This window comes from Geotrypetes seraphini, chromosome 14 (genome assembly GCF_902459505.1).
Source record: "Geotrypetes seraphini chromosome 14, aGeoSer1.1, whole genome shotgun sequence".
Lineage (NCBI taxonomy): Eukaryota > Metazoa > Chordata > Amphibia > Gymnophiona > Dermophiidae > Geotrypetes > Geotrypetes seraphini.
In genome coordinates this window covers 5,271,894-5,286,862 of record NC_047097.1, presented here as the reverse complement: position 1 = coordinate 5,286,862, position 14,969 = coordinate 5,271,894, and the positions used below count along the sequence as shown (strand labels likewise).

Here is a 14,969-nt window from a genome sequence, read left to right as displayed (position 1 = left end):
GGGTGAAAAAAAATTAGTAAATTAGGCTGTTTTGTAGACCTAGTGAAGGCACATACATCTGAGAGCTATTCATTTGGATATCCTGAAAAATCAGATTGGTGTTTGCAAGAACACAAGAGTTGCTAAACCCTGCATGAAATGGCAATGTCACTAGTTTAACCAAAATGTCAGTTTAAGCACGCATTAAAAAGAAAATTATGCTAGTCCACTTTAAAATCAAAGCATAAGCTGTTTTATGCTTTCAGGGGTATACAACAGGAATAACATTGTGTTCTGTGGCTCTGTGCCTGGCACTGACCCACAGTATGAATCGGAAGCCTTTTGCCTAATGCCATCTGCTTAGCTGTTATTTCACAGGTCCTCTGAATGAAGCATGTATTTGCAGTGGATGCCAAGTCCACCAGAAATCATTGCATACATAAAAGAAAACTTTTTAATTAGTATCTAATAGTAGTTAAACTCGAGTGTACTTGGCTTTTGTCTAAGACTCTAACCTCCTGGTGCTGCGAGTTGTTCCTTGTCCAGCAGCTGCTATAAGAATCTTTCTTCCCAGCTCTTTTCTGTTACAGCTAAGCTTCAGCCCTTATAAACAAGAATGACCTTGTGTGTGCTATCTGTTTTGAGGAGAGATATTAGGAAGCATTCTAAAGCACTGATAAATCCCCACTAATGCTTGGCCTACATTGTTTGCAACAGTAAAAGACCAAATAACTTTAAGCTAAAATAAAATTAGTAACAGTATTTAAAAGTCTCTTTTCCTCCCTCTTAAACAACCTACCTGCTCCTATCAACCCTAACAGGATTTCACAGCCCAGTCCTTAGGAAACCCCAAGCCAGGCTGGTTTTCAGGATATTGACAATGAATATACTGTATATGAAATTGAGTTGCATTCCTTGCCTCCTCTTTTTTCTATTGTAAAAAATGAAGTTCTCCCCAATGTTTGTTCCTTTTACACCTTTGTAGTAATTGTGTATTATTTTGTTTTACAGTATTTGCTACTTTTTAATTGTAAACCAGTTAGACATTTTGAAGGGCGGTATATCAAATTTTGAACAAACTTGGCAACATTGGATCCAAGATGGCGGATGTACCCGTTAGTTGAGCGGTTCGTCATAGGACGTCTCATCAAAAAGTTTGCTTCAAACCTTTACAAGATATTTACCTCTGAGCCATGCCGAAAAGGAGAGGCCAAAGTGCCGCTGGAGCCTCGTGATTTCTCGGCCAGGCCAGTCACGGCACTATTGATGAGCTCCTGCGACGAATGCAGGAAATATCGGCGGCGTCGATGCACCTGCTGAAGTCGCTCTGTGCCTGATGGAGGTGATCTCTTTGGGTTTGGAGACCACTTTGAGCCCCAACGCCAGAGCACCTCCCCCTCCTCCCCAGACTGCCAGTTCCCTGCAGGTAGAGGAGCAACTGGAGGGCAGAGTGCACTTCTCCCCGGAGGCCATTGAGACCAGGGAGGGGAACTTGGAGCTGGACTCCCTGAATTTACAGGAGAGCCCCGTGGAGCCTGGGGTTTCATCTGTTTCGAGGGTGGATTGCAAACGGAAGAGCCCTGACCAGGAGGAGACGCCAGTTGGTGAGAATATGAATGCTGAAATTCAAAAGATTTCTTTTACATTGGAGAAATCCCGAGAGGTAACTTTGGATTCAATCTGGGATCTCGTGGCAGACCTGGCTAAATCGATTAAGCCCCAGCTGGCTCAGCTGGAGCAAAAAGTTAATACCCAAGAAACTGATATTAAAAATCATAAAACTGGATTACACAACTTTAAAAACTCTACTGTAGTATCCAAACAAATATGGAAACTTTAGTAAGAGATAATATAAATTTGAGAAGGAAATTAGAATCTTTAGAAAACTTTTCTCGCAATAATCTTAGATTGATCAATTTTCCTAGAGTTGCTACAATACCTCCTAGAGATATATTAAAATGCTATATGATGGAAGTTTTGGAAATATCAGAGGATCTGTTGCCACCATTTTCTCAGGTGTATTATCTACCTATAAGGAGAGAAGGACAATTAAAATTAAAAGAAGAAGATCAGCAATCACCTAATATTACATCGCTTTTGGAACTTTCGGATAGGGAAGTGGCGAAAGCAGCAACACTTCTTACAGTAGCCTTAGCACCAGATAAAAATTGGTCACTTAGACTTTTCTTCAAAAATAAACAAAAGGAATTTCTTGGATTTAAAATACAAATGTTTCCAGACCTGGCACGAGACACACAAAAACATAGATGTGAATTTCTGATTATGAAACCGGGTGTTATTACTCTTGGGGTGACTTTTTTCCTTTGTCGTCCATGTAAATGTGTGATACAATATCAAATGCAAAAATATGTCTTTTTTGACCCTAGCCAATTGACAACCTTCTTGTCTGAGGCTCGACGACTGAAAGCAGGGACAACATGAGTGCTTATTGAAGTTTGATATACTTCCTTAACTAATGGATTTTTCTGATTTCTTATGTTTCTTGTTGGTGTTATTAACTGCTCGCTGATTCTGAGCCTTGGATTCTATATTGAGGACTTGAGTTAAAGTTAAGCTACTAAATTCCTATTATTCTGGCTAGATCATTATTATTGGTAATGTATTTTTCTTATTTCTGTTTAACTTTATCTTTCTGTATAAGTGGATACTTGATATGTTAATGAAAATATGATAAATAAATAAATAACCCTCCCCTCCCAAAAAAAAGCAAACCATAAAAAACAACTTGGCAACATCTTGTGATTGGGCCGAGCAGTCATCGCCCGTCACTCCATCATCTCCAGGCACTTCAGGTCTTCTTTCTCACTCGCATACTTCTAAAACCCGACCAGGATCCTCCTAGCTCTTCCCTGGTCACCACTGGGTTCTCCAAACCCTCCATTGGAGTCCTGGAATTTTGGGGAGCTTCTGGTACTATTACCAGTACCACCGGCCTCACCAGTCACTGTCATTCCAGGGTATCGCTCTTCACTGGGTCCTCTCCAACCCTCATTGGCTCTCCAGGTCTTTGGGCTGTCTGCTGGTTGCAACTGGCCCCTCCCCAGTCACTTTTGACCAACTGTCTCTGGTTCTACAGGCTGTCTTCTGGCAACTTTCGGTATCATTACCCAGTCTCTCCGCTAGTCGTCAATAGCCCCTCTGGTCACTCGCCAGTCCCTATCAGCCTAGGATCTCGGACTCCTTTAGTTCAATCTTTATTAAATTTTAACATTTTACAGAATAATGCAATTCACAAATAGATCATTACATATGTATACATACACTAAGAAAATCTTAGCAAAAACATGTCATTATCTATCCTCTGACTCCTGATCATGGCCAGTCATCAAGCTTGAGTACTCTTCTGTCACTCCAAGCTCTTAATGGCACTACTCCCTGAGGACTCTCCTAGTCGCACAGTCTTCACATTCCCTGAGAGCTCTCTGTCACTCTGTCGTCTTCTCCTGGACACACGCCCTGAGGACTCTTCTGGTGCCTTGGATGCTCTCCGTAAGAAATCTCCCAGTAGCTCACTTTCCCAGAGATCCTCTTTGTTGACCAGGCCCTCTACCGGTTGTCAAGCTTGACCCCGCTCTGGCCACTTCCAGCTCTATTGACCTAAAGGAGCTTTTGCTTTCCCCAGCTCTCTGCTTAGGAGCTGTTCTTTTCAGCACCCTTTTCCACTCAGGGTAAGTAGACAGCTCCCAGGTTCCTTTGCAGCTGCTTGTAAGGAAATGAGCTCATTTCCACTGCTCAGACTCCCTCTGCTAACTCGATGGGAACTTCACCCTGTCGCACATCTCTTGGAGATCTAGCTTTTGAGAAAGCTACTCCCAGATTGTAGGTGATCTTATTGATTTTGAATGGTATCACTAGCTAGTCTCCCTCCAGTGAAAAAAAGTCTCCTCACATTTGGTATGGGGGCGTTTAACATTCATTTCAGGTGCCAACTATTGATTTGAGCCCTCCTTTTACTAAGCTGCGGTAGAGGTTTCTAATGTGGCCCAGAGCACTGATGCTCATAGGAATTCTATGAGTGCCGGAGCACTTAACGCTCTGTGCCTCGGTAGAAACCTCTGGGGGATGGAGGCTCTATGATCAAAAGCCTCGATACTAATACATTCAAAAAAAACATCTACTAGTTAGACATGAATGTTTGCTTAGGCATAAAGCTTTTTCCATTATATATTTAGCATCTAATAAATTAATAGCAGAAAACGAAAGGGATGGGAATTTTGATTTCTCAATACTTACCAGTAGTTCTAAAAGGGATAATTCGTGGTGAGAAGGGAGATATATTCTCCTTAAGATTCAGATTTTTCAACAAGTATATACTTTTTATTAAATATCTATGCCCCTAACGACAATCAAGCTTCCTTTTATGTTAAATCTTTTTGTTTAAAATTCAATAAACAATATGTTTCATCATCAGTTTTCATTGTAAACAATACCAGCCCCTATTTTTATCCTTATTCCCAACCCTATACTAGTTTGTAGTTTCATTGTATGCCCAGTCCTCCTGCCGGGACCCCCCCAAACATCGTGGGCATCCCCCCAACCCTCCCTACCTTAAAATGTTGGCTGGCCGGATGCATCCTTCCTGCCTCTCACGAATGGCGGGTCTGCCCCTTCCTGGTGCAACATGGTATGCACCAGTGAGGGGCCTTAGGCCCTGATTGGCTCAGGCGCTTAAGGCCTCTTCTGTAGGAGGAGCCTTAGGCGCCTGGGCCAACCGGAATCTTAGGTCCCATTCGCAGTGCATTCTGGGATGCACTGGGAGTGGCCTAAGATTACGATTGGCCAGATCCCTTAGACCCCCCCATGGGATTCATTTTGCACCTTGTCCTACAGGTTAGACCCCCCTATTAGACTTCTTTAATTTGATTTCTAATCTTACTACCCTGATTGTTGGGCTTTGGAGGATAAAGGGGGGGGAGAGGAGGCTTGCTTTCTCTATGGAACTTTAATAAGAACATAAGAATTGCTGCTGCTGGGTCAGACCAGTGGTCTATCGTGCCTAGCAGCCCGCTCACGTGGCGGCCCTCTGGTCAAAGACTAGCGCCATGAGACTAGCCCTACTTGTGTACATTCCGGTTCAGCAGCAACTTGTCGCGCTTGGTCTTGAATCCCTGGAGGGTGTTTTCCCCTATGACAGACTCCGGAAGAGCGTTCCAGTTTTCTACCACTCTATGGATGAAGAAGAACTTCCTCACGTTCGTACGGAATCTATCCCCTTTCAATTTTAGAGAGTGCCCTTATAGAATAAGTTTTTCACAATGCTGTTTTATACTTGGTTATTTATGCAATTTCAATAACAAAAGTTTTTTTGTGTTTTTTAAATTTTATTTAAAGTGCTTTAGGCTAGTGGTTCTCAACACAGGGAGTTGGATTTTCATGGTATCCACAATAAATATATGAGAGATTTGCATGCTCATTGTGGATATCCAGAAAACCTTACTGGCTAGATATGTCCAAAGGACTGGATTTAGAACCAGTTCTTTAGTCAGCAGTACCTGAGTCAGACTTGCAAAGGGCTTGATGTGTGTAAGCTGGAACACAGGACACTGGAATTCATTCAGAGTTTCAACAGTTGTTTTCTCTGCATTTCATACTTTTCACTTTGTTTCTTACTATGTAGAGGGTTTGGAGGTGCAGAAGATGGGCCTTGGCGATCAGACCAGGAAGGGGCGGCGTAAGGGACGCAATAAGCAGGAGGCTGCTCTTTTTGTTGAGACTGAGTCAGCGGTGGAAGAAGTAAAAACACCCCTTGATTTAGCAAAGGTTAGCAATTACTATTTGTATTACTAGTACCAGAACTTGAGTGTTTTAGAAAGTCATGGTGCTTGGCATTCTGTCAGGACCGGCACTAGGTGAGATGAGAGCCACTGCTCTTGACGGGCAGAGTGCTTACATATGTGACATACTTCACACATGATAATCACAGGTTAAATGTTCTATATGCTCAGCTGCCAGCAATGGGTGCAGAGCAGAATTTGGACATTTCCCCATACAACTAACCATACAAAAATATTTTGATTCTGGTGTCATCATCTGGTATCAAATTTCCAGGCATATTGTGAAAAACCCCATACTAAACAGTAAAGGGTTTACCAATAGCACGATTAATAACATTTCTTTTTTTCTTATTTAAATATTTATAGCCCACATATCCAACAATTCTATGTGGCTTACAACATAACATACATACCGTAGTAACAATAAGTAAATAGTCAAGCATACATTCAAGCTAAATAAACTAAAATAGATATAGGAAAATAAGGGGAAAAATGGTCTTGTTCCTCATCTCCTCCTTATCTAATCAATGTGCAAAGCAGTGCTCAAATAAGACCGTTTAAATTTTTTTAGACTCTTATCATATTTATGGTTATAAAAACATTCTAAAAGCTGTCTATATACTATATAATATTAATTAATAAACTTATTACAAGCCATGTTTCAGCATTCCACTTGCATCAATAGTATTATATATATTTTATTTCTTCTACTGTATTGGTTCTTGCTTTTGCAACATTCCTCTTGTTGGCCTTTCCCGATGCCCATACTAAGAGGGGCATAATCGAAAGGGACGTCTAAGTCCGTTTCCGTCCATTTCGCAAGTCGTCCAAAGTCAAAAAGAGCCTAAGTCCCATTTTCGAAAGAGACGTCCAACGTCTTTTGACTTTCGAAAATCGTCCAAATATACGTCCTGAAGATCTGATCGTCCAAGCCGCTAAAACGTCGATCTTTAAAGCAAATTTTCGTCCAACTGTCCGTCCAAGTCCAAAACGTCTAGAACAAGCCCTGTTGGACGTGGGAGGGGCCTGCAAAGTGATGGACAGAACACCCAGACAGGGCACCTAAATAGTGGGATACCTTACAAGGTACTGCTGTGAACTGCACAAACAGGGTGCCATGGCTTCTCCTCACCACAGCTCCCTTATAGGTGACGGTGAGACCCCCAAACCACCTCCAGAATCCCCTAGACCCACTTATCTACCACCCCAATAGCCCTTATGGCTGCAGGAGCCACTTATATGCCAGTAAAAAAGGGTTTTGGGGGTGTATAGGGCAGTGCACATGTTAAAGTATCAGTGCAGTGATTACAGGGGCTTATGGGCATGGGTCCCTAACCTCCCCCTCTCCCCCCCACACACACATAGGACATTAGTACCAGTGGCTTACTTCCAGTGTGGTTTATTATGATTTTATCTTATGGTGAAAAATTTTATATGTTTTATAATATACACCACCTAGAAATGTAGGATAGTGTGATTTATAAATATTTTAATTCTGCTTTTTATGCCATGTGGTTGAAAGGTCAGTGATTCATACTACTCATCTACAGAGGAAGGACAGGTGCCACTGGTAGAACAGATAAGAAATGCAGCTATTGCCATAGCTATCTTAAAGGCTGAATCTTAGCTAGAGGAGAAAGGAAGAGGGAGGCTGAGGCCATTCAAAACTTTTAGTAGGGAACATAGTAATTTTTGGAGAACACTGAAGAGTGCACATTACTGCAGGTCTTGTACAGCCAGAATGCTGCCAGCAACCCAGCTCTAGTAGTAAATCCACTTTTCCCCTCAAGGCGCCAATTACCCAGTGCCAAGCTTGGGAGAGATTTTTGACAACTGTATCTGACTGGTGAGAATCTTACCACATCTTATGGCCCAGTTTAGCCTTAGCATCCGATATCCTTATCTGTCTTTCCCAACCTTTCTTTTCCAGACCTGATTCCCTCTGTCCTCCCTTCTCATATTTTTTGTCATTAACATCCAGCCCTCTCCCCCCCCCCTCCAGTTCCAACATCTACGTTCATACTCTTAAAATTTGGATAGTGACAGCAGAAGAAGTCTGGTCTTTATGAGCTGCAAAGCTGTCTGTCTCTATGGCTGCTTTCTCTGAATTAGACCAATATAAAGTTGACAAAAAAAGGGCATTATAATGTAATAGATATGTGTAATTAAAGGAAGCTCTCAAGAGATGCAATTCACCCACTTAAAACAACACCACATTGGGTGGCTATTAAATTTTCTTTCATAGAGCTTCCTCTAAATAATGTGATTAGGAATTAGTATATCGCCAAAACTTAATTTTAACTGATAACATATTTAAAAATATATCCATAAATAAGGTCATTAACTGTGTTGGTGACATTTTAGAATTCCTTTGAATAGGGAACATGCCCAAAGAAGGAGGAAGCACCATGCAGGGATAGATAGCATTGAAACCACTAGAAATGCTGCTCCTGGAGGAGTATGTGGTAGGCTGCCAGGCTCAGTGACCTACCTCCCTGCACTGCATGACACGCAAGTTAAGAGTCATGAGCCGAGAGCAGTCTGTGAACACTTAATTTAATTTAATTCTTATATACCGCTAATAACCTTGAGGTTTCTAAGCGGTTTACAAAAATGATGCTTTAAAAGATACAATAAATAAAAATAAATAAGATAGGTACTTGGAAATTCCCTAACTGTCCCAAAGGCTCACAATCTAACTAAAGTACCTGAAGAAACAATTTATGAAAAGTAAAGATAAAAATATAAAGACAGAGGTAGAGATAGAGATAGAAATGAATATTCCAACAAGATGGCGGCCAGTTAGGTCATCTTCTGTGCTGTCTCCCTTGTCCTGCTTTTGTTTTTGTTTTATTTTGCCTTTGTTGATTTTTCTTTTAAATTTCTTTTTTGTTGGTTTTTTGTTTGTTTTCATTTGGGACTTCCAGTCTCGTTGGTGTTTGCTTCTTTTGAGCTCACCTACCGATTTCCAGTTTGACAGTTGCTCCGATCTGGCAGCTGAGGGAGCCGTTGCCTGATGCCTGAATGGTTCTATGGTGGCGGTTAAGAGTTGAAGAATTGGGTCCTGTTTTTATTCGTGGTGGATGGGAGAGTTCTGGCTTTTGGCTCCTTGTGTTCATGTCCAGCCACTAGCGGAGAGGAGTGTGGGAGCACTGCTTTGCCTCCTCCCGAACCAGCATAGGACCAGCTCCATTGAATTCAAGCTGCAACAACGGCGTGCTGAGGGCAGATGAAGGCGGGAGCCAGCCCACGCTGCCACGGAGGGACTACATCGGACCAGCATGCAGGTCAGTCGAGCCAGCTCGACCTCCTCCCCATTACCAGCAGGGAGAGGAGATTAAATTGCTGATGTCTTGTATCCATTTCCAGTGTTTGCTGTCATGGAAAAGATGGCATCTTTTCATCAAAATCTCTTTGGCTCAGGTCCTAGTTTTGCAGCTGTGTAAATATTTCCAGTTAGACAAAATAATACTAATTGATTGCAAACAAAATCAAAGCCCAGCTATTCCAACCAGTTTTATTAACTGTGTTGGTAAACAGCCCTAGAACAGATGTAGAGCCTTAAATTCTGTAGAGCTTGAAACCATTAAATTACAAAGGAACCGATGTAAGACCAATTTAGATAAATCATCCCCTCAACAACAAACCATTACTTAAATATGTGTTCTGACTTTAGCAGTGTGCGAAATAGCACCGGCGACATAATGGTGTGCTATTCAGTAAACATTGCTCTTTCAACCAGCCTGCCTTCCAGCTTCAGCACTCTGGTCATGAGTGTACAGACAGGCTCCTGCTGAGGAAAATGCATTTTATTGCTAATACTTAAGCTTTTTCTCAAAGGGAGGAACTAGTCATTTTACTTTGTAAATTGCCTTGATTGCTGTGTAGAAAAGGTAGTATACCAAATACTTACTTAATTAACATAAATACAGTAGAAACACGGTCCATTTATTTACAGATTGGACTTGGGGAGAATTTTGAGAATTGAGGAACTGGGGTTTTTTTGGGGGGGAGGGGATGTATGGTTTAGGGCCATAACCTGTGGGGTTTCTGAAGAAATAGTTCAAAGGACCATTCTCCTTAGGTAGTAGATCTGGAAGCTTCTTCCAGGAACCTATATTTAAAAAAGAACATGGCCACCAGTGCTTACTCTTAGAAAGTTTATGAACCCACTCTCTGCAGCTCATCCAGCCCCACTGAGAGGCTGAGGCCCCAGGCTGGCCCTGACAAATGATGGGTGTGGATATATCAATGAAAACAAAAACTGTGGATACAGATGTTCTGGAGATAATTTATTAAACACTGACATATAAAACCATGAAAATTCAATCAAAAAAGTACAATGATAAAAAATACAGTGATAAAAATCCAACCGGACCCTACACGCATTTTTTTTGCTACTTCAGCTTGTCTTTGGTGTTCTTTGCTCACAGGTTTAAAGACAATAGACTGTTTTCAATTCAATTCTTTATATGTGATTTTGCAAACCATTGGACCCCTGAGGAAGGCGTGTTCGCCGAAACACAGACCGTGCAGGGTCCGGTTGGATTTTTATCACTGTATTTTTTTATCATTGTACTTTTTTAATTGAATTTTCATAGTTTTATATGCCAGTGTTTAATAAATTATCTCCAGAACATCTGTATCCACAGTTTTTATATTCATTGGTGGATTGTTTTCACTGTGGATTGTTTTCTCCCCATTTTTCTTTGGGGTGTGGATATATTGCAGTGATATCTGTGATGAAGTTAGTGCACATGCTGAGGCACTGCTACTGTTCACAGGTCTGTTTGACTGTTTAGATACACAATAAAGCAAAGTTTCTGTGGCTTGGTTCCCAGAAATACCCAAGATATTCTCCTAAAATTTCTATTGATGGGAACAATTTTCCTCTTGAATTACATTCATGAATATTAGGAGTAGAATTAGATAACTTATCCATGTGTTATGTACAATATGTAGTTAAACAATGTAATCTGAACATGAGAAAACTGAGAACTATAAGGAAATATTTTGAGATTGAATCTTTTTTGGATTTTAGTGCAGGCCTTGATTTTGTCCAGAATCGATTACTGCAACCTGTTATTGGTCATCTGCTCTAAACCCCCTTTTTCCAAAGCTGCACTAGCGCTGTCGTTGTGGTAACTGCCCTGAAACCCATATGGATTTAAAGGGCTTTTACTGCGCGGCAACCGCTAGCACTGCATTGTAAAAGGGGGGGATAAATCTCTTATTAATCAATTTTACATTTGGTTCAAAATTCAGCAGCAAGATTAATATTTGGTTTATGGAAATTTGAGCATTTATAACCCTATTACAGTAGACCTCATTGGTTACCTTTGAGAGCTAGAATAAAATTCAAATTAAGAGTTGCAGATTATAAGCTCTTAACAGGTAATGTCCCTGATTTATCTGACAAATCTAGTGTCCTTATCGAATAACCCTCTTTCTAAATATCAAATGAGAAATTCTTTTTCAAATGAAATTTATTCGATAATTGTCCCTTGTCAATTCAATATCAATTGGTTAGTTTTTGGAACCAACTTCTATGGGATTACAGGTCTGGGGGCATTATCTTCAATTCAGAAAAATTTTTAAATCTTTTATGTTTCCATCTTGATTGATTTTAGATTGAGCTTAATTATATTATGTAAGTTTTGTGTTTTTAAATCTGTAATTCCCAGACAAATTGATATGGTTCTTTTATTTCTGTTATTCATTCTTGAACTATTTAGGTAAAAGTGGAATAGAAAAAACTTGTTAAGTTTGTCAATCCAATCTTCAGAAAACACCCAGCTAGTGTGATTTCAGGATATCTAAAATGAATATTCATGTACTACCTTAATTATATGCAAATCTACCTCATGCACAGTCATAGAAAACATCCTGAAAATCAGAGTAAATATGTCTGGTTTCAGAACCACTGTAGTACAATATGTTGATTCCCTTTTGGATAAGATAACCAAATATTTCTGATTTGTCGCATCTGGGTTATGCATATGAGTAGTTGTTTTCCAGAAAACCACAGCGAAGATGACCAAGGGTGCTAATAACTTTATTGACTCTAAAGGACCCGATATGTACATGTTTCGGCCAACCGGTTTGCATCAGGGGTCTACAATCGACAATAAAAATATCAACATATAATAAAATGTAATTAAAATATAACAGTACAACATATTACATAAAAAGAGACAAAAAATGATTGAGAAACAAGAGACAATATAACATCTTCATATATTGTACAAAATGAAACATAGAAAGATGACGGCAGAAAAGGGCTACAGCCCATCAAGTCTGCCCACTCTACTGACCCACCCCCTTAAGTCTATACCCTAGTGACCCTATTCCTTATCTTCATCCTCGTAGGGATCCCATGTAGGTATCCCATTTATTCTTAAAGTCTGGGACGCTGCTGGCCTCGATCTGCACTGGAAGCTTGTTCCAATGATCTATCATGGCCTTTCCGTGAAGAAGTACTTCCTGGCGTCACCATGAAATTTCCCTCCCCTGAGTTTGAGTGGATGCCCTCTTGTGGCTGAGGGTCCTTTAAGAAAGAAAATATCATCTTCCACCTCGACACGTCCCGTGATGTACTTAAATGTCTCAATCATGTCTCCCCTCTCCCTACGTTCTTCGAGAATGTAGAGCTGCAATTTGTTCAGTCTTTCTTCGTATGAGAGACCCATGAGCCCCGAGACCATCCTGGTGGCCATCCGCTGAACCGATTCAATTCTGAGCACATCTTTACGGTAATGTGGCCTCCAGAATTGCACAAAGTATTCCAGATGAGGTCTCACCATGGCTCTGTACAGTGGCATTATGACTTCAGGCTTCCGGCTGACGAAACTTCTCTTGATACAACCCATTATCTGCCTTGCCTTAGATGAAGCCTTCTCCAGTTGAGTGGCAGTTTTCATGTCTGCACTGATGATTACTCCTAAATCTCGTTCTGCTGTAGTCTTAGTTAAAGTTTCTCCATTCAAGATGTAAGCTCTGCATGGATTGTCTCTTCCGAGGTGCATGACCTTACATTTCTTGGCGTTGAAGCCTAGCTGCCAGGTCGAGGACCAACTTTCTAATGTAAGCAGGTCCTGCGCCATAGTATCCTGTAGATTGCATTCACTTACTATATTACATAGTTTAGCGTCATCAGCGAATAATGTTATCTTACCTTGAAGCCCTTGAGTCAGATCACCTATGAATATATTGAAAAGGAGTGGACCCAGGACTGAGCCCTGCGGCACTCCGCTGGTCACCTCCGATGTTTTAGAGAGGGTACCGTTAACCACCACCCTCTGAAGTCTGCCGCTTAGCCAATCATTGACCCATGCAGTTAGCGTGTCTCCTAAGCCCATTGATTTCATCTTGCTCAGCAGCCTGCGGTGTGGGACGCTGTCAAAAGCTTTGCTGAAGTCCAGGTACACGACGTCCAAGGACTCTCCCAGATCCAACCTTCTTGTTACCCAATCGAAGAAGCTGATGAGATTGGATTGGCAGGATCTACCCTTGGTAAATCCATGTTGACTGGGATCCCATAGACTCCCCTCATTCAAGACCATGTCTAATCTACGTTTAATTAGTGTTTCCATTAGTTTACACACTATTGATGTGAGACTCACCAGTCTATAGTTCGCAGCCTCTGCCTTGCAACTCTTTTTATGCAGAGGAATGACGTTAGCTGTTTTCCAGTCCAAGGGAACTTTCCCCGTACTAAGTGAGAGATTGAAGAGCAAGGCCAACGGTTCCGCCAGGATATCGCTCAATTCTCTGAGCACTCTTGGGTGCAAATTGTCCGGTCCCATGGCTTTGTTCACCTTGAGTTTTGTCAGTTCGCTGTATATGTCTCCTGGTGTGAACTCAAAATTCTGAAACGGGTCCTCCGCGATTTGCTTTGCCTTCAACTGTGGACCGTGTCCCGGTGCCTCGCAGGTGAAGACTGAGCAGAAGTATTCATTCAGTAGTTCGGCTTTATCGGAATCCGCTTCCGCGTAGTTTCCGTCTGGTCTCCTAAGGCGTACTATCCCGTCTGTGTTCCTTTTCCTATCACTAATATACCTGAAGAAGGATTTGTCCCCTTTCTTAATGTTTTTCGCCAGAGTTTCTTCCACTCGAAGTTTGGCCTCCCTAACTGCCGTTTTGACCGCTGTAGACCTGGTCTTATATTCCACGTTAGCTTCTCTTTTCTACGTACGCTTGTAGGATAGAAATGCTTTTTTTTTTCTTCTTAATGAGGTGCGAGATCTCCTTGGTGAACCATTGGGGTTTATTGTTTCTTTGCCGTTTGTTTACTGATTTTATGTAGTGGCTAATCGCTTCGGGTAGAGTTGATTTCAGGGTTGACCACATAGTTTCCACATTACCGGTCTCCGCTTGGTCCTGCAGCGTCCGATGGACGAAGTTTCCCATGCGTGTGAAGTCGGTGCCCCGGAAATTTAGTACCTTTGTTTTAGTGTTTGACTTAGGGAAGCCTTTACTAAGGTTGAACCATACTATGTTGTGGTCGCTGGAGGCTAGCGTATCTCCTACCGAGACCTCTGAGACGCTTTCCCCGTTGGTGAGTACCAGGTCGAGGATCGCCTGGGCTCTAGTGGGCTCCATAACCATCTGTTTGAGACGTGCTCCCTTTATGAAGGTTAATAGCCTCCTGCTTCCGCTAGTTGTTGCTGAAAACGTGTTCCAGTCTACATCAGGCATGTTGAAGTCCCCTAGCAGTACAGCGTCGCCCTGTAGAGTGATATTTTCTATGTCTTCAATTAATTCTGCGTCCATGTTTTCCAATTGTCTTGGGGGTCTGTATACCACACCAAGATACAGGCATTTTTCTCTGCCTCTTGCCAAGTTTACCCAGAGGGACTCCCCGGTGTACTTAACATCTGTGATCCTGGTGATTTTGATGTCCTCTTTAATGTATAATGCTACCCCTCCACCTAACCTGCCCTCTCTGTCCTGACGAAGTATATTGTAGCCCGGTATAGTCCTCCGGATACATTCTTCTCTGGCTCTGCCCTTGCCTCTAACTGGGAGGATTGATGAGAAGACCACCTGCGCTCCTGTCCGCTGCAGCCTCTCTCCCAGGGCTCCGAAGTCTTTGGTGATGGTCTCCGGGGTGTTCCTGGCAGTGTCGTTTGTTCCTATGTGTACAAGAAAGTGGTCTTGGGGCATGAGTAGTTTATCAAGACTGGTGGTGACGTC

At 41.8% G+C, this 14,969-nt stretch overlaps 1 protein-coding gene across 3 annotated transcripts in view; it reads left to right on the top strand.

The window, feature by feature from the left end:
- The window catches only part of TRIP4 (thyroid hormone receptor interactor 4), a 147,768-nt gene that overhangs the window by 14,732 nt on the left and 118,067 nt on the right, over positions 1 to 14,969 (top strand). For 2 of the 3 annotated variants that reach the window (XM_033920643.1, XM_033920642.1), the window contains exon 3: positions 5,618 to 5,760. The exons of the other annotated variant lie outside the window; for it this stretch is intronic. In XM_033920643.1, coding sequence (XP_033776534.1) covers positions 5,618 to 5,760 — 143 coding nt within the window. The remainder of the gene's footprint in view (positions 1 to 5,617; positions 5,761 to 14,969) is intronic. 3 annotated transcript variants of the gene reach the window in all.